Raw genomic sequence first — 22,189 nt, forward strand, 5'->3', positions numbered from 1 at the left:
CATCATTCTCTTTTAAATGTTCCGTCGACGCTTTATTCTGCTTCCAAATTCTCAGTCGCGCATGCATTTTTTTTTTCCTGAATCCTTCCACACATGCACCATGCACCATGTCTTCTTCCTTCATTTTATGCTCCAGCGATTCCATTATTTTTTCATGCAATAGCATAGGTAATTCCTCTTTGGCTAATGCACCTCAAGGCTGGGCGTTCCCTCCAAACATGCTCAGCTGCTCATCTAAATTACCTACGACGATCTACCCACCCCATCCGAGACGATTCCGTACTTGTGCTTGTCTTCGTTTCCGGAACACGACAGATCCGTACGCGCTCGTGATCTCCCAACGGCGTTGACTAAATGACTTGCACTCTGGAATTCTTGATCAACCCCAACCACACCCTGATCCTCTGTACCCCAAAAGAAATAATTTTTTTATTTTCTTTTTCATTTACTTTTATAAAATAATGCAAGTGAAACATTCGTAGGACTTCACCAACCAAGTAGTGGCATCACCTTTGCAGTTCCTCCTCCTTTTTTTGGTGAAGGAACATCTGCGTTATTTCCTCTTGGGCATGGTGTCGTCTCCACATGGAGATTGGCAAGGCCTCTCTGTCCCTCCAGACGCTCGGGAGGTGGAGCTGGACAACACCAATGCACTATTGTTATCGCTACATGTTCCATGTTACCCTTGTGCAAATATGCGTGCACCATTGGCACCATATCAAGAACAGAAGATCTCCAATCATTCAGCCGAAAGGGGGAAAAAATAAAAGAAAAGAAGAACATATTCTCACTAGGGCATTGAAAAACAAAACATGAGAAAGCAACCCTTTTCCTTTCCTTGTTCCAGCATCTTTCTTTTCCTCTCTTTTTTTTTGTCATTTTTATAAAGAGAAGAGAGGTGATCTCTGATCTGACTCCGATGCGACCAAAGTGCCATGCCCATCACCCAGTTTGGGATAACCGGGAGAAGCTGTCGGTGGTGGTACAGCCACCGGCCGTCCCCGGTACCCGTGCGTATGAGAGAATTTTGGCTTATGTTTGAGACGGGCCAATTACCATTTTGCCCACGGCCAGGACCAGCCGCGGCGACCTCAGCTGGAGAAATCAAGTGGCAGGCCAGCCGGCCTCATTCTCTCGCTCAAAGTTCTCATCAGATGACACCTGCTCCATCTCCATCGGCCATTGACTTGGGTTTATGACGAAAGGGAGCCCTGGAGAAACAATCAAACAAGTTCGTTTATGCACAAATAAAGCGTCATTATTTCGATTAATCGCCATAAAACTACGATCACCAACCAGATACCGAGCCTCGTTAAGGGCGTCAGGTCGCCACTAGCATTGCTGTTCAAAGTAGACCCTTCAGTGCCACGTGGGCCCTGCAAATAGACCACAAGCATACTTGGTGTATCAACAAACCCCACACGATCGAGATCGATCCTGCCAACGGTCGGTGAGAGGGCCTTTTCAGCTCTCATTATCGTAGTCTGAAGCATGCCTACCATTCCATCCTGACCAATGAACCAGCTTTGCAAAAGAATGTTTCAACACATGGATTGGGATCATGCGTTCACTGAGCAAGAAAGGAGATGGCGAATGGCTACACTTGCAGAAGCTTGAAGTTGAGCTGCAAATGTCAGCAGCTCAGCGTGTACGTCCACACAGCTCACCAGCGGTCAGCCATGTCGATGGACGCAAAGATCTTTACCTGCACGGCAGGCCAGATCAGAGCACAGGAATTTGCAGACCTGTATGTTTTCATTTTTCTCAGGGGAGCAATGGCCAAACACACGAGGACATGCCAACAACGACGCGCCGTATTGCAATTGCAACACCAGCGCACCACCAGTGTGCCGGTCCATACCACCTCACCATGACACCATCAACCCACAGACAAGTACCTTGCCACCCTACTGCAGGATTGCTTGCTTCAGAGCAAAAAAAAACGCGGCAGCCACAGCAACAGGAGTAGCCGAGTAGGTAGGTAACCGGGTACTGACCTGGAGGCTGGGTCTTGACGTTTGGAAGGTGAAACGCACTGCACGGGCTGAAAAGGCCACCACACCACACATGCACCTGTGCTAACAACACAGAAGAATGATGGTTAGGAAAGCAATGTTTCGTTTACCTCCATTAGAGGGATGAGCAGAGCAGAGCTACACATATCCGTTTGAACGCCATCATGGCGAGATGCGGACGGGGCACAAAATTGAAGGAGAGTATAAGTAACAAGTATGGCCTCTAGTAATGATTCTACCCAACCTTTAGATTCAAGTATATGTTACTTTGAGAATACATGACCAGACAACGGGAAAGTGACCTAGTACCAGTACCCAGTAACCAAGAAGCTGTCATCATACCTGTATTTGCACAGACAATACCTCAAGGAACTTTGCAACTGGGATGATGAAGTATCAAGATCCATTTGAAGAGAACTTCAAGCTGCATTTTGGAACTCAGCCGGACTAGGATATATGAATTGTCCTTCACAGACCCCATCACAACTAGAATTCACTGAAATCTACCATCAGGTAAGATGTTAGTGTCACAGCTCACAACAAGAAGACTGGTTCATAACTTTCGACCTAAAACTGTAAGCTTGTAACACAAGTTGCCAACATCCAACTTTATAAACTAGAGGACGATGTGCCTTATCATGATGCAACAAGAGGTATCTGATAACAAAGAACTGCAGCTCTTTCTAAAGTGCACATGCCATAGCTTCCAATCTCTGCAAAGGTTTAAACTGTACTCGCACGAAGGCAGATAAGTATAGACCACCAAAAGCTCCATGTCTAGTTGAAAGCATTCGAAAAATGCATGGAGAACAAATCTACATCAAAGGATAAACAAGCTGCCTCAGAAACTAAGGTTAGTAGACTGTAACGTTAAGAAACAACAAACAGGTAAAGTGATAGGTCTTTATTTGGTAGACCAGAAATTCAATGAAATCAACTTCCAACAGTAACTTGACTGTACTGTGCATCAGCAACGCTAATTAACAATATTTAGATTCTCTCAAGTTATAACTGAAAAGTATGGTTAAACTTACAATATGAAGACCTGTGCTGCGATCTAAATTATTAGTAACCTGCTTGTTACCTAACAGAATGTAAGTAAATAAAATAGTCCTGTCACCAATTTGAAATTAACAACTTTAGACAATAAACAATTAACCACTAGTTCATGTGCATCCATGGTCCCCCACAAAAGGCAACAGATCATGTTCCTTACTTTTATTTACGAGTCAACAATACGGGTAAATTAAAATGGGTTCTTGCTCTACTGGTATATCAAATTTGTGTCATTCGCTTTTATCAAGTAGCAAGAGAGTGGCAATTATAAGAATCTGGACAATTTTGGTGAAGGAGCTGCCTTGAATTCATTTACCATTGTGATTGGCACAACTCCAGCATAGTCTGGAGCATTAATCAAGCATCAACTTTTTCATTTCACATGTCAAATCATAAATAAAGCATTCAGGGAAACTAAGCATACTTATATGACTCCAGAGGTAAGAAGTTCTCGTTACCAAAGCTGCAGCAACAACAATGGAGCTTACAGAGGTAATCATATACTGTGTCCAAAAGCAATGCATGCTTGGACATCAAAAGCTGCAGTAATGGAATAAAAATGCCTTTTGCTGGTAAAGATGGTGACAACTATTTAAACCAAAGCAAACCATATGATGCTCAGGTGTGAGATCGTAATTGCTAAAAATTGAAGGATATAGTAATACACATCACTCCTATCTCCTCGAGATGTTCAATACATGATTAAAGTGCTAAAAAGAAGATGCAACAGTCAAATGCGAAATTCTGTAACATTTTCAGTTTGCACAGTACAGAAAGCAACCACCCCCGCCTTTACTGCTTTGCATCAAACATGAGACTGGGCAGATATAAACAAGTACATGACAAGCGATTGTTAGTAACACATCATGTGCCAGTTTACATAACTGGGTTATTCCTTTTAGCTTTTTGTTCCCGGTGCTTGGTCAAGGGTATCACTTGCATGTGAAGGCCTAAAAGGAAGGTATATACTACATACCTTAACATGGTTCAAGCGGATAATCTTAGCTAGGAGGCATACCAATGATGTCATGATATAAACAATCATAACTGGGTTAGTTTCTCAAGGCATCCAAACTTAGCCTGAGCATGTCCACAGAGACTAGCTGGGCCAAGATTATGACATGGGTCTTTCCAAATTTCTGTAAACCTAGCTGGGCCAATTCAGTTAAACTGGCTCTACAATGGTTGGGCCAAAGCATATATAACATAGACAGGCTTTTCTTGGGAGCTTTTTCCTCATGAACAGACAGACTCCAAGAACAAGACTGAAATAGTAGTTGTAGGTGGCTTATGAAGATAAGTGTAGATACCCCAAGGAAAGGTCGACAGGAAAATGCTCAGAACTTCTCATAGTGATGAGGTTGTCAGAGATAGGCCAGATGCTAAAGTAATACTCCTTCCAAGTGCAAAAGAGTGTTGTTTTGGAAATCAACATGGGATCGCAAACACAACTATGACACCTAATTTACATTGCAATATATTAAGAAAAAAATATAAAACATAGTAGACAACAATATCAGTATGTTTTTAAAGAGGGATGACAAATCTAAACTTTATTTTCATGTGTTTAATTTTAGTACTAACAGATGTATTGTCAGCCAAAGGTTTGACTGCATGGAGGTGTGGAGAAGAGCAAAGCACCAAAGTCCAACAACAACAGAATTCAAAGAGGAAGCTTCTATAGTTCTATGACAATTGGGGAACAAGGAATAGTGAGTTCAGTATCGAGTTCTTTGGATCCAGTTGATGCCAACTATAAAGGCTGTATTCTATCTGTTCCAAGTGATAGAGAGGAGTTCAAATCTGAGCTACTTTCAAAAGAAAAACTATCATTGGACTCCATCCCCTTTGATGAATTTTCCACTCAGATCAATGACTATTGTTCTTTTTGTGAGGTGTTGTGCCTTGTCACCAGGAGCTCATTGCCAGCAATCAGACACAACAGGGCCAGTGAGTGAGCAAATGCTACCACCAGAACTGGGACTGCTGCTAGAAACTGCCAAGTCATTGTCCCTTCTTAGTCGTACAGATTTCTCAGTGCTCTTAACCATGATTATGGGCAAGCTAAACTTGTTATAATCGCAAAGTTACATTTACCTTTGCACCTGAATGCACATAGTTCTGAACACATAAATACACAATAATAACGAAGTCCATGGTCCTAGTTTAGGGCATTGTTCTAGTAGTTTACTCCTCATTTTCACAAATTTAACTTCAAGGAGTATGCTACATCCAGCTGAAAGGAAACATATTTTCATAAATTTAACTACAAGGAGCAGCAGAAAGGAAGCTGATACGGAATACAGATACATTGTGATCTAGAGCGTAATTCCTCAATTTAAGGGTCCATTTGGTAGAGCTCCCACGGTCAGACTCCGTTGAGAAATTTGAAGAACTGTAGTTTAGGGGGCAATCCCTCTAAAACCCACATTAAGAGATATTCATCATCGACACACAGTAATGTGATTGCAAATTCCAACCACTTCCATTCAATAGCATATTTGTCTATTTGACACAACACTTATCCAAACCTTACATGATCATCTAAACTCCATTATGTTGTGTAGCAACTGTTGTGTTCAGAGAAAATCGATTACAAAATTGTTCCCGTGTGCAAGTTATTTTTATTTAACCAAATTATTTCTAAAACTAGCAATGCCTTGAGCGTGTAGCATATAATATATTGTAACCTGCTAAGTTGCTATAAAGAATTAGGTTTCTGAAATGAAAAATCTGGGCATATGTCAGCAGGAAGAACGTATCCACATAATTTCTCACATCGGAACCAATGGTGTATTCATTAAGGTAGAGTGCATACAGAAACTACTACGTGGTACATGTAATTATAGCCATGAACAAATTCATTGCAATTATAGCCATGAACAATTTCACTGCAACAAGCATATGCAGAGAATACATATGCAAAACATTCAAATTGCATAGCATGTTCGCAATCGCGCAAAAAGTAACGAAGACTCAACGTCATAAGTTTGCCAGTGAAAAACATCAACAGGGCCACATATTCTCAATCTTATCATGTCCATCCATTTTTGGATCTCATATGACATACATCATAGTACAGACAATCTTATTGGAGCCGGCACAAACAGATAACCAGAAAATCTAGGGTCCAGGGTGACCTGACCGGCGGATCACTCGGCGTCTCCATCGCCCGCGGCAGATGCGGCGGCCAGCTCCTGCTGCTGGAGGCGCTCGAGCGCCTTCTGGTGCGCCCAGGTCTCGATTGTGAGGTCGGGCTTGGCGTTGAGGCCGACGCCGAGGATGACGACGGTGAGGAAGGAGGTGACGTAGCAGGGCAGCTCCCAATCCTCCCACTTCCGCGACTCCCCCGGCGGCGGCGGCGGGCGGTTGAAGAGGTACCCCTTGGGCCGCTCCTCGTGCCCCGGCGTCGTCCACCGCCCCGCGCCCTCGCCGCCACCGCGCACGCGGGACGCCGAGCGGAGCCGCGCGCGCAGCATGCCGCCCGCCGCCGCCGCGGCCGTCGAGATCGCCCGCATCGATGTCGCCGGTGGGGTGCGTGCGTCTTCTGCGAGATTGGGGAATGGAGGGGGTGGGCCTAGACGAGGGGCCGGACTGGACTGGGACCTTTTTTCAAAAAAGGATTAAAAAAAATTAAAATTCGAAAAGTGGTGTCAGTTAGGAAAATTTAGAGAAATGGGTGCCTCCCGCCCGCTGAACGGGCGGGACGGGCCGGGAACATCCCGCCCACCCAGCGGACGAGATGTCCCCCGAGGGCCTCTTCGCAAACAATTTCTTCGCGAAGAGGTCCCTGGGAGCGCATCCCGCCCAACCAAAGGGCAGGTTGTTGTGCTCAGGGGCATCCCGCCCTTTGGTAGGGCGGGAGGTCCCCCACGGGCTATATAAGCCGCAACCTGCCCTAAAAATACCATTTTATCCAGCAAAAATCAGAAAAAAGAGAAAAAGAGGAGAGGAAGAGAGAAGAGGAAGCGGCGAAGCCCTGTCCACACGTCGATTTTGAGGTATATTCTCATTCTAGCCATATAAGTACTTGAAAATAACTATAATTTAGGAAATATTTCTTAGAGTAGTTATGTTTTGAATAGTTTTTAGTATTTTTATTTGTTTTTAGTATAATTTATAATCTGAATAGTTTAGAATCTGTAAAATATAATCTGAGAGTCGCTGAAATTTAGGATCGTCGTTCGTTGTGTATTAATATGTAGTATAACTAGTTTATTAATGATTGACAGATATGTCTTCCGAGAAGGGTATTTTCAGTATATATTACGGAGAAGAAAATGTGATTTATGGGCCGAATGGGGTAGATTTAAGTGAATTCAACTGTGCGGTCAGAGGAATTACCAGACCGTACGAGAGGACATTTGAATCCCTATGCAACTGGTTAATAAGGGGATTAAGGATTAATCAGGAGACACACACTGTGAGTGTTCAATGCGTCATAAATCGTACCACTCACGCTTTGATCTGAGAGCTTATGCCACTTGAGGAACACAGGAGCTCAAGTTTAAGGTATCTCCTAAAGACAGGGCGCGACATGGCATGAGACGTCAAACTCCTGTAAAGTAGTGCATTCTCAAGTTTGATGGAACTTGTTGTTGCTCATGCATGAGGCCCAAGTTGCTGCACTTACCTTGTTCTCATGTAATGGCTGCTTGTGCGGATATTGGACATCCTGTTGATATATATGTTTCACATTACTTCAGAAAGGAGACAATTGCTAGCACCTGGCAGTATGAGATCTATGGGTTCCGTTTGGTTGGATCGTTCACTGAGACAGCGAATCCTGTTATATATATTCCAGACCCAAGATCATCACGGGTTAAGAGAGGGCGCCGTCAGTCACGGCGTATTCGTAATGATATGGATGAGTCAGAGCTCCGTCCGAGGATACAACGCTGCAGTGCATGTAATCAGATTGGACACACGTATAAACGTTGTCCAACCAATGATGCTGGCCCTAGTTGTGCTGAAGCTGGCCCTACAGGTGATGCTACAGATGGAAGACCTCCGGTTGCATCAAGAAGTGGGAGACGTCGCCGATCGAGTGCTAGTACGTCATCAGGCATCATTTAGTTGTAATTTTATTTAAACGTTGTTTGCTCATATGTAATATTTGCTGCGTTGAGATTCTATCAGACCTAAATGCGTATTTGTAATATTTGCCGCATTGACTGAAGACACAATATTTGGATTCATGTATTTGTAATATTTGTAATGTTCATTATCATATTATTTTATTTTTAATGGCTTCATGTATTGTACTATCGTAATATTTAGATTCTACGTTGCAAACGTTATCGTTCAACTATCTTCGTACGAGTTTTAGATACCGTAATCTTCTTCGTAAAATTGAATTAAAATTTTATATGCATACATAAGAGTATGGCGAATAAATCTTATATTTGAAAAAACTCTGAATTTCAAATAGTTTCTGAAACAAAAAAAATATAACAAAAATGGACCAGGAGCATCCCGCCCACTGGCCGGGCGGTAGGCATCCCGCCCAGTGGCCGGGCGGGAGGCCTCCCGCCTACTGGCCGGGCGGGAGGCCTGCTTCAGGAACCTCTTCGTGAATAAGAAAGTCCCTCTTCGCGAATAAGAAAACTTTTCTTATTCGCGAAGAGGTCCCTGGAAATTTTTTTTTAGCCTCCCGCCCTAGGTTGGGCGGGAGGCCCCTTTCCGCCCGTTCAGCGGGCGGGAGGCACCCATTTCTCTAAATTTCCCCAACTGGCACCCCTTTTTCGAATTTTTTTTAATCCCCTTTTTAGAAAAAAACCCTGGACTGGAGCTTGAAGAAATGGGCCTCGAGAAGTGAATTGGGCTTGACTGTGCGGAAGTGAGATGGAGCTAAAAGATTACATGGGAAGAGCCCAGTTGATCGAGGCGAATTGGGCTGGATCAGAAAAGACTTCTGATTTCTGATTCAGAGCTCTAATGTGCACCTCAAAGCGATTGAATTTTGGAGAGCTAATGTCATAAATCATACATGCAAATTTGCGATCTGAAATTTGGAGGAAAAAACCATATGTTCCTCCAAACACATTCGTAGTTTATTGTTAGGGGGTATGACTCCCTTTGGTCTTCATGTAGCTCCGCCCCTCCAGTGACATTGTTTGAACAAAGCAGCCATTACAATGGAGTTCAGAGAGTTTTAAACACAGCGGATCCATGTTGGAAGAACCGGGCATCAGCGCACTGAACAGCCGAACAAGAGGTCAGGAGCCACGGTGGTTTTCTTATGCATTTTGGACTCGTTCCTGCATCAGGAGCCACCCAAAAGAAGAGGGGACTCGTGGTGGCACACGGTTGTTCATACGCTGGAGCGTGCTTCGTCGAAGTAAAGAAAAGAGCAGCACAGTACAGTACGCCCGTGGAGTAGGATGGCAGCATGCATTTAGCCAATAATGGAGCAGGCACTAGCCACTGTATATGAGGTGAGCTTAATGACAGGACGGACAAGGGCGGAGCAATGAGGACGTGCAGGAGAAGAGGACCGCCAATACTCTAGGCGTGCGCGCGGCTGTGAGTCAACGAGTCGCACAGGACCCAGTTACGACCCATGGCCACCAGGGGTGGGAGGTGGGGGGAACGGCCGGCAGTGAAGTCGTCGCCGGATGGGGCGGTGGTCGAGGCGGCGGTCTTTAGGTTTCGAATTTTCGGGGGTAGGTTGGTGGGGGTGGCTTCCATGGCCGGTGGGTATAGAGGGGAGGTTGGAGGCGGGGGTGGTACAGCGGTGATGGTGGTTCGGCCGCGTGGGGGTAAGAAAAAGGCTGGGGTGAGGACGCATGGGTTAGCGTTGGTGGAGGGCGGCGCCAGAGCCAGCATGTCATGGCGGAGGTTGGGGAGCACGACCAGCCCACGACCCACGATGTTAGAGCTTCTGCGAAGGTTCTGCTCCCAGTCCTATCTGCGCCTGGGAATAGCTCTAAAGAGGACTGGCCGGAAATACAGAGCTACATTAATTAACTGGTGAACGTAGTGACGGAAACAGAAGGACGCCCCAAATCCTACTCCGGTGAGTAAGCCCGGCACGTATCATGTCCAATTATTCGTGGAATCCATGTGACAATTTTTCGCTGATGATGATAGTGTAATCGTGCATTGCCGCGGGCCCCACCTGATACCTCCGGTGCATGCTACTATGCTAGGAACATGTGGCGATGTCCAAGCATAGCACTATGGCACATACTTGAACAATCTACTAACTGACCATAGTTGGCACTGACGGTTGACACGCAACTTCTCATACAAGCTCCCAGCACCTCTTTAATCTTTGTGCTTAACCCAAGCTTTAAGGAAAGATAAAATCAAAGAAGAGGAAACCAAAGGAAGAAAGAACAAACTTTTTCTTTTTTTTCCCCCTCACTCATTTAACTTCCTCCCATCACACCACAAGAAGGCAAACTGCCATCTATACCCAAACCTATACGACCACCCAGGCTAACCAATCAAGCTCGCAGCACGCACGTACACACTTCTACGTACGTGCGCCGGCACACGGGCGTAGAAAAGTTTGTTACGCGCCGTGCACGGTACACCACGTCACACACACTTGTACGTATAGCACGGCCGGTAACAGAGCAACCGGCCGGCCGGCCGGTCGTGCTGCGGCTCGCTCACGTGCACTTGCCGAGTGGCCCGCCGCAGAGGCAGGTGTTGCCGCCGAACGAGTCGGCGTCGAGGTGGTCGAACGGCGGGCCTGCGGGGATGGCGCCGCAGAGCCGGTTGTGGCTGAGGTCCAGGTGCCCCACGTAGGCCGCCGAGGTCAGCGACCGCGGCACGCCACCGCTGAGCCGGTTCCGCGACAGGTCCAGCAGCATGAAGTAGGAGCGCGGCGTGAACACGTCCGGCACGGCGCCCTCCAGGGCGTTCCGGCTCAGGTTCAGGATCCCGAGCCCGCTGTTCCGGAGCAGGCTCGCCGGGATGCTCCCCGACAGCCGGTTCGCGCCGAGGTACAGCGAGGTGAGCACGTGGCCGGAGCCGAGGCCGTCCGGGATGGAGCCGGTGAGCTGGTTCTCGGAGAGGTCGAGGTCGGCGAGCCGGGGCATGGACGACACCGACGGCGGGATGGGGCCCAACAGCCGGTTCCGCCCGAGCAGCGCGCGGCTGAGCAAGGCGAGCTTGCCGAGGTCGGCGGGGACGTGACCGGTGAGCTGGTTGTTGGCGAGGTCGAGGTGCTTGAGGGAGGCGAGGGAGGTGATGGAGCCCGGGATGGGGCCCGAGAGAAGGTTGTCGGCGAGGTTGAGCACGGTGAGGCGGGAGAGGGCGCCGACGGACGGCGGGATCCCGCCGGTGAGGCGGTTGCCGGGGAGCTCGAGGATGCGGAGGTAGGGGAGGTCCGTGGCGACGCAGGACGGGACGGGCCCGGAGATCTGCTTCCAGTCGGCGAGCACGAGCGACGAGAGGCGGCCCAGCCGGCACACGGCGTCGGAGATGTACCCGGACATGACGCCCGACGCCGGGCGCCCCGCAGGGGCCATCACGGCGTCCTCGGCCTCGCCGCGGAGGGAGAGGTCCGCGACGCGGCCGTCGGTGGGGTCGCAGGCCACGCCGTACCAGCCGGCGCAGCAGTCGGTGCCCGCCCACGACGAGAACACGCCCAGGCGCGCCTCCGTCAGCGCCGCGCGGATCGACAGCAGCGCGTCGCGGTCCGCCGCCGAGCACGCCGCCGCAGCAGGGACGACGAGCACCGCGAGGGCCGCGGCCAGCGCCAGGAGCACGGCGGGAGATGCCTTCGCCGTCGCCATTGCGGGTTTGGCTTTGGCTCGAGTGGACGGCAGCGGCGCAGTGCGGAGTGGCGAGCTCGCAAACTTTTGAGTGTTTAGTAGGCAGGCAGAGTGTTCAATTGACCGTTTTGCCCTCCCGTAAGCGCGTTCGTTATCCTTGCTTCATCATGCGCAAAAGACAGCCTAGCTTCCGTGCTGAGTTTCTGACAGAGATCGGGGTGTCTATAAATTGATCCTTTTTTTCACGACCAGCACTAGAGATGCAAGTGGTATTTAATGGTTAACTCTACATAATATTACTCTAGTTTATTTTATCAAATTTTTAGATCGATCCAATGACCCAAAATAAATATAACTTGCAACCCTACTAAGCACGTATTTCGTTAAAATGTATAAATAGCCGTTTGCCCACAAGTTTAATGGTTTACGTGTGGCTTCGGAAGTTATCAGATTTAGTACATCCTGCGAACTCACATGGTCAAAAGTGGCAAAGATGGGAGCTGCGGGGAGCAAGTGCGTCCGCGGGGCACGTGCCTGCAGCTACCGGCGGCGACAAGCCTTTCCCCTTGGCCCTTGCCACAAGTGACAAGTGCGTGCTTGCGCAGGCGCTTCACTGTGCGTTCGCAGCTCAACGCAGACACGCAGTGGCGATGAGCGATGAGGGGGGCATGGAGGGGGGGCCTGGGGGAAATGATGGCACGATCTGCCCGCACCAAACTGGAATGAATGCCGGAGCCGTTTGGATCTCGACCCGGCGGAGGACCCCCTCGCCGGAGGCGATCCGGCACGGCGTCCCCGCACCGCGCCGATCGGATCCGATCGCCGGTGGCGGCCCATCCAGCCAGGTCGGGATCACCGTCGGCCACGAGGAGTCCAGGACCACGCCGGGGCGCGCGATGCCTCTCCATGCGTCGCCGTGCATGTGTGCGCGCTGGAGCGCGCGCGGCCTGCGATCTGGTTGCGTCGCGGCACACGCGAGAGGGCGGACGGCGAGGGCCGAGGGGGAGGGAGTAGACGAGTGGTGAGGGACCGGTCGGCACGGCATGTGCGTGGCCTTTCTCGTCGCTGTGCGTATGGATAGACGCCGCGTCGCGTCGGAGGGTGGCCGGCAGCCGGCCCGGCGGCACACGTAACCGCCCGAGCACATGGACGGGTTCGCTGCTCCGGTCGCCTCCATGCCCATGGCTGGTGAATCATCAGACCGTGAGCCGATTGCCCACGTGGCGCGGCTACCGCCGTCAATGCGGCGGCGGACTGGGTCAGCGCGGGCGCCGGCACGGCGGGTCCCGGGGCTCACGTGATCCGCGAGCCCGGAGTTAAGGGTCGGCGCCCCAAGCCTCGGATGCAAGGGAGGAAGGAGGAGTAATCAATGCGCGCCAATCAAAGTCCCATGCAGACATGCCCAGGCCCGCCCGTAGGCCCCCTACCCCATCCAGATACGGATACATGTCCACCTCCGAAGTGCAGCGTGCATCCACACACACCCACGCACACGTCGCCTACAAAAACGCAGCGCGCAGGGCCGTGCCCGTGCGCCGCATGGCGGGGCACCGAACCCCTCGGTGTACCGCACACGACGCGTTCCACCACCAGCGCTCACGTGCGTCCTTTGCTAAAGCTGGGAGCTGCAACCCAATCTACTCCCTGGTTTCTTTAATGATGCGGACACGTGAGGAATTGGGCCCTCATGGTCATGGGGCTTCTCCACATGAGGAGTCCAGGAGGAGGAGGAGGAGGTGTCAGGGATCAGCATCGTCGTAAGAACAAGCTTCATGGGCGAGGCTGCGAGCGCGAGCAGAGAGAAGCTTGCCTGTGAGATTTGATCTGAAAGTTCGGGTGGACCGAGGGCTCGGACAGGTTCCATCAGAGCACATCCACGGCAATCTTGATGGGCTCCACGAGTGTCATGGCCCTGTTCTGTCGATCATGGAGTCAGGACACGTTTTCCAGTAATCATGGAATCAGTCTCTCGTAAATGAACTCGCCTCAGGTGTGCGATCATCGAATCAGGGCCTTGCGCATTGGAAAATATTGGGCCCAAGCATGGAATCAGGGCCTTCACGGCTTCACGGGCTACAGTAGCCCAGCAAGACTCACACGGGCCAGGCCCATGGATCGTGCTGCGAAGCGCCCCCGTGGTCCGTACTGCCGTGTAGGTTGTTGGCGAATCCTCTGGAACTTGAGCTTTCCGCTTCGCCCCAGCGGAGCCGGCGGTGGGTGCTGACATCTTGCCTCCTCCCTTCCCTTCCCTTCCGTCGCCGCAATTCCATGCGATCCCACCACCCGTCTCGCCATTGTCCTGGCTCAAAGCAAAACCCGCTCGTCTCGTCTGTCTCGTCCGGACTCGGGAGCACTCCTCCTTTCACCCCTCTGCCACTCTTCCCAACCGCACAAGGAAGGCGGAGGATCAATCTTGCCGCGCGGGTGTTGCCGTCCCCCCTCCCGCGCCTCCTGCGGCGTTTTGGAGTTTCTCTCCCTGGATTCCTTCGGTTCGGAGGTACCGCTTGCTCTTACTGCTGATTTGGGCTGGCTGTAATCTGAAAATGGTGGGACTTTAGCTCCGCGCTGCACTGTTCGTCAGTAGCAATTCTACTTTATTTCGTCTACCAGTTTGTCGCATGTCTGATTAGAGTAATGGATTGGCACTGTGGATTCAATGCCATTGAATCGCGGTTCAGCCTGTGCAACTGTCGTTGTGAAGGATTAGCCGAGAATGTGATGTCATCTGAACGCATCCGACTGTTTCGGCAATCTTTAGCTTCTCTTGCTTCCAATGTTTTTGCTTTCTGAAGTTTTCATAAGTTAACTACCCCAGGTTGGGGGCAAGTAAAGAATATAACCATGTGGATCTTGCGTTGTTTAGCTGCTAACCATCATATAAGACGGTAACTAGTACCAATTCTTTATCAAAGTCATGTAGTCCACACAACCTTGTTGCCCTTGTCGTCTTGATAATGCCAATGTGTTGCCCTTTGGGGATAGTGTTACGGTTGAAGACACTGTATTGCTGTTTCCAAATCTGCCTGTGCTAGCTGCTTGAACAGTTTGGGTTCAACTGGACTAGGTATTTTAGTTCGGAGAATGTTCTTTTATTTTAAGGCTAAAATATCCATATAGTGCCATGCTATTTCTCACATCCCAGTTCTCCATAAATATGCAGCTAATACTGCTTTAACTGGATGCGGCTCTACTCACCTGCACTCTGTTTGCGGTGGTCAAGCATGCATTCCCATCCTAATCAGTTCCAAGGAGGCTTTACACACAATATGGCCTTATGGAAATACTCACACTCGCAGTCAAGCATTTACCATGTGAAATCTTCTCAACCACAAAGTCTGAAGTACTTTGTAAGCTTAATGGGCCAACAATTCCGTTGTGGACTGTCAACCAGAGAGGGTAGTCTAAGTATAAAGCTTGACATGCCTTCACATGAAAAGTTGAGGATCGGCTGGAACTGGAAAGGTATGCATCAGAAGCTTGGAGGTGTAGCCAGTGGACTTTGCTTTGGTTTTTCGGTGACTGGACTAGCAAGCGCTGAGGTTCCTATAATTAGAATCAATGACAATGCCGAAACTTCATCGTCATCTACCAGTTCAACTCATGGGAAGAAAGTCTACACGGATTATTCTGTCACTGGTGAGAAATGCCCACATTTTTTGGTTTAATAAATTTTTTTATGGGTCATGCAGTGCCTTCTATACTTCATAGTTCCAATTCGTTTTATAGAATATTGGGCATTGACCTCATTGCTTATAACTGATTGACATGAATAATCGCCCAGGTATTCCTGGAGATGGTAGATGTTTATTCCGCTCTGTGGTTCATGGTGCATGCATTAGGTCAGGGAAACCCATACCTAATGAAGACCTTCAGAGAAAACTAGCTGATGAATTGAGAGCAATGGTATGACTTGGATGTTCTTTTTTTGCTGTAGTTATACTTGATGACTGATCATCCGAAAGTTCTTCAGAGCCTAGAGAAAAGAAAGGAATTCTAATTTTATTATTGATTGTTAGTGTCATTCCCTGAAATAATCTCACTTGTTTTTTTCTTCTAATTGAATAGGTTGCTGATGAATTTGTGAAGCGGCGGGAAGAGACTGAATGGTTAGTTGATACGCTTTCTTTGTTCCTCGGTATCTGGAATGAAACTGAACCATATGTGCTCACCGCTCATAGTTTGCTGAATTGTTGCGTATGTTGTTACACAAAATTTGCAGGTTTGTTGAGGGGGATTTCGATACATATGTATCGCATATTAGGGAGCCACATGTGTGGGGTGGCGAGCCAGAATTGTTCATGGCTTCCCATGTTCTTCAGTAAGTAACTGTATTTGTATTTTAATACATGCATTTCAAATTTTGTTAGCAGCAATCCCTAACATTTAAGCTTACTAACTCTTGTGATCTTGTCTAAAATGTCTATCAGTGCAGTGTCATCATTAGTTGAATAGTCGAATAGTGCTGCCATTAGATGCAACTGATAATGGTCACTAGAATGCATTCTGATGATACACTACTACTTTGTGCACAGGATGCCAATAACTGTTTACATGCACGATGAAGATGCGGGTGGTCTGATTGCAATTGCGGAATATGGCCAGCAGTATGGGAAAGAGGACCCAATCCAGGTCTTGTATCATGGTTTTGGCCATTATGATGCTCTACGGATTCCCGCAAAGATTGGTTCAAAGCGGAAACTGTAGAAATTGTTCAGTTCAAAATTGAAAAGGTAAGTCATGAGGTGATATCTTTCCCTTTCTTCATATGTAAATAGATACTAGTACTAAAGTGCAAGAGCGAGCTGCTAACCCTGTCTCGGCGTTCATCCCACTTACTGAACATTCAAGCTATATGCGCCTGTACATATGTGAATGTGGAAGATGGCTTTGATGAGAACTTGAAATGGCATCAACTCACCAAGCAGAAGTGTTGTTGCATAATTCAATACTTCCCCAGCGCCTGATGAATTAGGAACAGAGCATCACTTGTACAGAAATACGTACCATAATATGTTACTGTTATACCGGCTCTGAATTTCTACCGTAGAAATTCGTGTTCCATGGAGTAGTACTATCTGAACTGAACTCGTCGGTCTGTAACTGGTGGTACACCAGAAGTCAGAACTCAGGACAGGCCCCCCATAACATCATACTCTGGTCAGCATTTATGTACGCGCGGGGGGACCCAAACACGGATGCTTTGATTTTCAGCAAGCCCAGTACCTGCTTTGAATGAGCGTGTGAAGAACACCTCAGGCAACGAGTCGGCTTGGAATTGAATTGGCAGCAGAACCCTGTGTGATCCTCAAGCTCAATGATAGACTCATTCCCATGAAATGTTAGGAAAATGAAAAAGGCAACTTGGGATCGTTAGACAACAACAATAGCATTTAAATTCCGTGATCGTCTTCGAACTCCTTTGTTATAGCTTATATCAGATCTTTTTCATGCATCAGTGTAATCTTCTGCAAGGATCCGTGTAAAACCTGGCTGTCAAACTTTTTTTTTTCTTGCAGAGGCAATGCTGCAGAAGGGTCTGGTTTGCTGGAATGGCTTCACCTTCAGGCAGAGATTCATCAGATCGACATGCTACATGGTGGCCTGGTGGGTGGATGTGCTCGCTATGAAATGAAGCTGCTGAAAGATCTGAGCTGGTTGCCAACATCCCTTGTAGAGAAGAGAGACTGCGAGAGCATTTCAAAAAACGAAAAGAAAAGAGAGAGAGACTGAGAGAGCGGTGACAATCCTGATCCTCGTTTCTGAAAGGTCACCGCGCTCACAGCAGGCGGCTCCGTGTAACAGAACAAGAGATGTCCTCCCGAGTGCTTATTAGTACGCTGTGGCGGATTCCTTCCGGCCTGTGAGATTCATCATTCTCGTTTGCAGCGACCGTCCGCTCCCACACCACAAGCCCGTTTTTCAGTTTGATGTCACCAGTCGGTTTGATGCAGTGTCGGTAGGGGTGCTAAAGGGGTCTAAAATTTAATCTAGATAATTTAAAGATCAGGTTCTAATAGGATCAGATTCTAATCTTATACAATTAAGATAAAAAATATTTAAGGATCAAATTGGATTACGAATAGACCAGATGTCCCGTGGTCCGTGTCGGGAAGAATATTACGGCGCCAACATCGTCAGTCTTGATACTCTTGATCAGATGTCCCGTGGTCCGGCGGCTCGAGTCTTCTCCTTGACCTCTCCTCCACGGGTTCGTCCTGGAAAAGGCCCAACGGGGCGGAGCCGAGCTGTCGTGTCCTGTTGGGAAGCTTGCGGCGCAACAAAGCACAGCCCCAGTTTGTCCTCCAGCCCCTCGGGCCCAGGCGGTCGGTCCCCGTGCCCGTCCTCTGCACTGCACTGCTGCGTTCTGTGGAGGGAGCGCGGAGTCTGGCCGAGGCCAACCTTGCCCGGCTGAAACCGATAGGGTGAGGCGAGGTTACGGTGCAGCCAGGCGGTCCACTCCCGGGCGCAGGGTCAGTGCCCGCTCGGCGCTGGCGCTCTCGCATTCTGCTCCGTCACGTACTACCACCGTGCGCTAGAGCCGCAAGTGTGCAGGAGGCGCCGTAGAGCAGCAGCTTCGACGGTGAAAAGCGGATCGAGGCAGCGAAGAGCCGCCGCCGGCGAGGTGCCTCCCGGGCCGTGCGCGGGCGTGGCGTGCTTCCCCACCTTCTCTTCTGGCGCCACCTCCCTCGTCGCGTTCAGAGATCCCAAAACAGGAAGAAGACGGGGGGCAATGAACACGCGCTGGGCGTGCTGCTCAGATCTGCAGCCGCGAGCACGAGCATCTCATCTCATCTCACCTCAGGGCCTGTTTCCATTCCGTAGAATAGAATAAACCCTACCCCCGAATCCGAGTCAAACAGCTCGCGCAGCCATGTGCCCTGGATTTGATTTTCGAACGGGGACGCCGGACGCTCGGGCCCAGGGCCCACCGCGCAGAGAGGATTGGCTGATTAATTAGGCCTTGGGATCATCTGTTGCAGCCCACTAGCCCTTGAGATTTCATCTCCCACATGCAAACACGCTCGAATTAACTTTACTGTGTACTACGCCCAAAGTCGCCGAGCAAAAGCTTCGAACCCACCAGCCCACCTCGCACCTCCAGCGCGACTCCCCGTGCCCCCACCGCATTCAAATCCCTATCCCCAAACTACCCCTCCGTTCTCCCCGCAATCACTGCCTGCTAACCCCGAGGGCGAGGCCCCGAGCCCGCTGCCCCGGACGGGGGGCGGTTCCGTCATTTCGTGCCTAAATCTCCGTCCCCTAAACCCACCCCACGCCGCCCCTATCGCTCTCGCCTGGCCGCTTCTTCTTCCCCTCTTCAGTTCCCCTTCCCCGCGGCAGCTGCAGCCGTGCTGCGACCTCGCTCGCGGAGCCCCAAGGAATGGCGGCCCTGTGATTCGCTGCCGCGCGTAGCTTCGCTGGTTCCGGGAGCAGCGGCCGCAATGGCGGCGGTTCTGGCTCTGGCTCTGGCGCTGGCGGTGCTGGCGGCCGCGCCCGCGCCCGCGGCGGCGCTCAACACGGACGGGCTGGCGCTGCTGGCGCTCAAGTTCGCGGTGTCCGACGACCCGGGGGCCGCGCTCGCCACGTGGCGGGACGCGGACGCCGACCCCTGCGGCTGGGCGGGGGTCTCCTGCGCCGACGGCGGCGGGGGCCGCGTCGCGGGGGTGGAGCTCGCCAACGCCTCGCTCGCGGGGTACCTCCCCTCCGAGCTCTCGCTGCTGTCCGAGCTCCAGGAGCTCTCGCTGCCCTACAACCGCCTGGCGGGCCAGATCCCGGTCGCCGTCGCCGCGCTGCAGAAGCTCACCACGCTCGACCTCGCGCACAACCTCCTCTCCGGGCAGGTTCCGGCCGGGATCGGGCGGCTCGTGTCGCTGGCCCGGCTCGACCTCTCCTCCAACCAGCTCAACGGGTCGCTGCCCCCGGCGATCGCGGGGCTCCCGCGGCTCTCCGGCGTGCTCAACCTCAGCTACAACCACTTCACCGGCGGGATCCCGCCGGAGTACGGCGGCATCCCGGTGGCGGTCAGCCTGGACCTCCGCGGGAATGACCTCGCCGGCGAGATCCCGCAGGTGGGGTCGCTCGTCAACCAGGGGCCCACCGCCTTCGACGGCAACCCGCGGCTGTGCGGCTTCCCGCTCAAGGTCGAGTGCGCCGGCGGGGTGAAGGACGAGCCCAGGATACCGGAGGCGAACACCGGCATGAGCGACCCCGGCGCGGCGGCGGAGGTGGGGAGGAGGCCGCAGAAGCGCAGGTCGTCGCCGGCGGTGCCCATCCTCGCCGCCATTGTCGTGGTGGCCATCGTGGCCGGCGTCGTGCTGCAGTGGCAGTGCAGGAGGCGGTGCGCCGCGGCGGCCAGGGACGAGGACAAGGAGTCGGCCAAGGAGAAGGGCGGGGCGGTCACGCTCGCCGGCAGCGAGGACCGGCGCAGCGGCGGAGGGGAGGAGGGGGAGGTGTTCGTCGCGGTGGACGACGGGTTCGGGATGGAGCTGGAGGAGCTGCTGCGGGCCTCCGCGTACGTCGTCGGGAAGAGCCGCGGCGGCATCGTGTACAGGGTCGTCCCGGGCCGCGGCCCCGCCGTCGCCGTCCGCCGCCTCAGCGAGCCCGACGACGGCGACAGCGACGGGTCCGGCGGCTGGCGCCGGCGCCGCGCGTTCGAGGCTGAGGCTGCCGCCATCGGCCGCGCGCGCCACCCCAATGTCGCCCGCCTCCGCGCCTACTACTACGCCCCCGACGAGAAGCTGCTCATCTACGACTACCTCCCCAATGGCTCCCTCCACTCCGCACTCCACGGTAAAAATTGTCAAAAAAATCATTTCTTGCTACCGCATTGTATCCCACCACAGATCTTTTGTAACATCAGCGAGTCTTGTTTGTCCCAGGTGGCCCGACGGCGTCGCCGACGCCATTGCCGTGGTCCGTGAGGCTGTCCATCGTGCAGGGCGCGGCGCGGGGTCTGGCGTACCTGCACGAGTGCAGCCCGCGGCGGTACGTGCACGGCTGCATCAAGTCCTCCAAGATCCTGCTCGACGACGAGCTCCGCGCGCACGTGTCCGGGTTCGGCCTCACCCGCCTGGTCGCCGGCGCGCACAAGACCGCCGCGGGCAACTCCAAGAAGCTCGGCAGCGCCGCGTGCGCGCTCCGCGGCGGCGCCGTGTCGTACGTGGCGCCCGAGCTCCGGGCCCCCGGCGCCGCCCCTTCCGCGGCCGCGACGCAGAAGGGTGACGTGTTCGCGTTCGGCGTCGTGCTGCTGGAGGCCGTGACCGGGCGCGAGCCGACGGAGGGCGAGGGCGGCATGGACCTGGAGGCCTGGGTGCGGCGCGCGTTCAAGGAGGAGCGGCCGCTGTCGGAGGTGGTCGACCCGACGCTGCTCGGCGAGGTGCACGCCAAGAAGCAGGTCCTGGCCGTCTTCCACGTCGCGCTCGGGTGCACCGAGCCCGACCCGGAGATGCGCCCGCGCATGCGCGCCGTCGCCGAGAGCCTCGACCGGATCGGCTGACCCCGGCGACGACGGGCCGCCGGCGGCCGCCACTGATCAACTAGGTCCAATCCAACGCATAAAGACTCGGTGTATGTCCTGTAGATTAGCAGCAAGCAATGTGGATTTAGAGGAGACGGTAAACGTAGGCAAGAATCATCTGGTCCGGTAGTGAATCTGAATCGCTCAACGTTAGCAGCAGCTGCAGCCTTTGCAGCCATGCTTACTTTGGAATCTTTTGTGGCATTCTGTAGCTCATGATCTTGATCCCTTCCAAAGCAATTCTGTTACCAGAAATTTTCTATCGTTTTTGGCACTGTGTTTCTTGGGGTTGGAGAGTGTTGAGTACTGTAGAGGGAGGAGAGCACAGACGCTTGCTCTTTGCTGTGCTGTTTACCTTTAGCTGAATTGACTCTGAAAAGATGCGACAATGACACAAGGAGTGCTGTGCCCATCTGGTCGCTTGGTCAGTGCACTGTCCTTTTGCCTGTGCCGCTGTGTATCGTACTAGCATGCTGCATGCATAATAACAACAAGCAGGACGCCAGGGTCTGGGCCTCTGGGGGGTCGAGAGGATGATGAAGACTGGGATTGGGATTGTTCACATTCTGTTTTGGAGTTTGTTATGAATCTCTCTCATAATTTAGTAGAACTAAACATGTCATGTCTTCTTGTAGATTTGTCTGCATCATGTACAATCACTATCATCAAATTACAAAGAAAAACAATCACCGTCATGAAATGTTAGAGGCTGGTGCCTCACTAATCTGGAATGCCAAGCTACTATGCCATCTACCAATAATCATTTGCAGTGTCCTTCTGTGTCACTGTAAAGGGTTGCAGCGCATGTGCTGATGTATCTGCAGCAAATGGTTCCGCATTTACGTTAGCATGTCTAACGATTCCTTCACGTG

General features: G+C 51.5%; 4 protein-coding genes and 1 long non-coding RNA gene across 9 annotated transcripts; 2 read left to right on the forward strand and 3 right to left on the reverse strand.

The window, feature by feature from the left end:
- Positions 1–363: 363 nt before the first annotated feature.
- Positions 364–2,714, reverse strand: LOC112897813. Of its 5 annotated transcripts, none has more exons than XR_003229758.1 (5): positions 2,358–2,713; positions 1,998–2,073; positions 1,293–1,907; positions 511–1,211; positions 364–404 (listed from the first exon to the last, which is right to left on the reverse strand). It is a non-coding gene; the product is annotated as an uncharacterized LOC112897813 (long non-coding RNA). The 5 variants fall into 5 exon arrangements; XR_003229757.1 differs by having other exon boundaries at positions 1,293–1,910; positions 2,358–2,712; XR_003229760.1 differs by having other exon boundaries at positions 1,297–2,073.
- A 3,230-nt stretch (positions 2,715–5,944) lies between these two features.
- On the reverse strand, positions 5,945–6,657 carry LOC112897179. Its single transcript, XM_025965421.1, has one exon. It carries the CDS (start codon positions 6,587–6,589, stop codon positions 6,224–6,226), a length of 366 nt encoding a protein of 121 aa, XP_025821206.1. The 5' UTR covers positions 6,590–6,657; the 3' UTR covers positions 5,945–6,223.
- Positions 6,658–10,314: 3,657 nt separating this feature from the next.
- On the reverse strand, positions 10,315–12,722 carry LOC112898339 (DNA damage-repair/toleration protein DRT100-like). Its single transcript, XM_025966676.1, has 2 exons — positions 12,657–12,722; positions 10,315–11,884 (listed from the first exon to the last, which is right to left on the reverse strand). The coding sequence occupies exons 1-2, from the start codon at positions 12,720–12,722 to the stop codon at positions 10,691–10,693; spliced, it is 1,260 nt and encodes a 419-aa protein (XP_025822461.1). The 3' UTR covers positions 10,315–10,690.
- Positions 12,723–14,003: 1,281 nt separating this feature from the next.
- LOC112898036 (OTU domain-containing protein At3g57810-like) lies at positions 14,004–17,673 on the forward strand. The gene is made up of 7 exons (XM_025966452.1): positions 14,004–14,297; positions 14,961–15,436; positions 15,582–15,703; positions 15,866–15,906; positions 16,020–16,118; positions 16,333–16,530; positions 17,317–17,673. Exons 2-6 carry the CDS (start codon positions 14,980–14,982, stop codon positions 16,502–16,504), a joined length of 891 nt encoding a protein of 296 aa, XP_025822237.1. The 5' UTR covers positions 14,004–14,297; positions 14,961–14,979; the 3' UTR covers positions 16,505–16,530; positions 17,317–17,673.
- Positions 17,674–19,111: 1,438 nt separating this feature from the next.
- On the forward strand, positions 19,112–21,581 carry LOC112898035 (receptor protein kinase-like protein ZAR1). The gene is made up of 2 exons (XM_025966451.1): positions 19,112–20,590; positions 20,680–21,581. Exons 1-2 carry the CDS (start codon positions 19,243–19,245, stop codon positions 21,294–21,296), a joined length of 1,965 nt encoding a protein of 654 aa, XP_025822236.1. The 5' UTR covers positions 19,112–19,242; the 3' UTR covers positions 21,297–21,581.
- Positions 21,582–22,189: the final 608 nt, after the last annotated feature.

This window comes from Panicum hallii, chromosome 6 (assembly GCF_002211085.1).
Source record: "Panicum hallii strain FIL2 chromosome 6, PHallii_v3.1, whole genome shotgun sequence".
NCBI lineage: Eukaryota > Viridiplantae > Streptophyta > Magnoliopsida > Poales > Poaceae > Panicum > Panicum hallii.

Excerpts from the sequence above, each read along its gene's own strand:
- LOC112897179 (XM_025965421.1), bottom strand. The coding sequence starts at position 6,589 with ATGCGGGCGATCTCGACGGCCGCGGCGGCGGCGGGCGGCATGCTGCGC.
- LOC112898339 (XM_025966676.1), bottom strand. The coding sequence starts at position 12,722 with ATGCACGGCGACGCATGGAGAGGCATCGCGCGCCCCGGCGTGGTCCTG. Across the intron at positions 11,885-12,656 it reads TGGACTCCTCGTGGCCGACG|TTTGCGAGCTCGCCACTCCG; the intron begins GTGATCCCGACC and ends AACACTCAAAAG.
- LOC112898036 (XM_025966452.1), top strand. The coding sequence starts at position 14,980 with ATGCGGCTCTACTCACCTGCACTCTGTTTGCGGTGGTCAAGCATGCAT. Across the intron at positions 15,907-16,019 it reads CGGCGGGAAGAGACTGAATG|GTTTGTTGAGGGGGATTTCG; the intron begins GTTAGTTGATAC and ends CAAAATTTGCAG. Across the intron at positions 16,119-16,332 it reads ATGGCTTCCCATGTTCTTCA|GATGCCAATAACTGTTTACA; the intron begins GTAAGTAACTGT and ends CTTTGTGCACAG.
- LOC112898035 (XM_025966451.1), top strand. The coding sequence starts at position 19,243 with ATGGCGGCGGTTCTGGCTCTGGCTCTGGCGCTGGCGGTGCTGGCGGCC. Across the intron at positions 20,591-20,679 it reads CCTCCACTCCGCACTCCACG|GTGGCCCGACGGCGTCGCCG; the intron begins GTAAAAATTGTC and ends TGTTTGTCCCAG.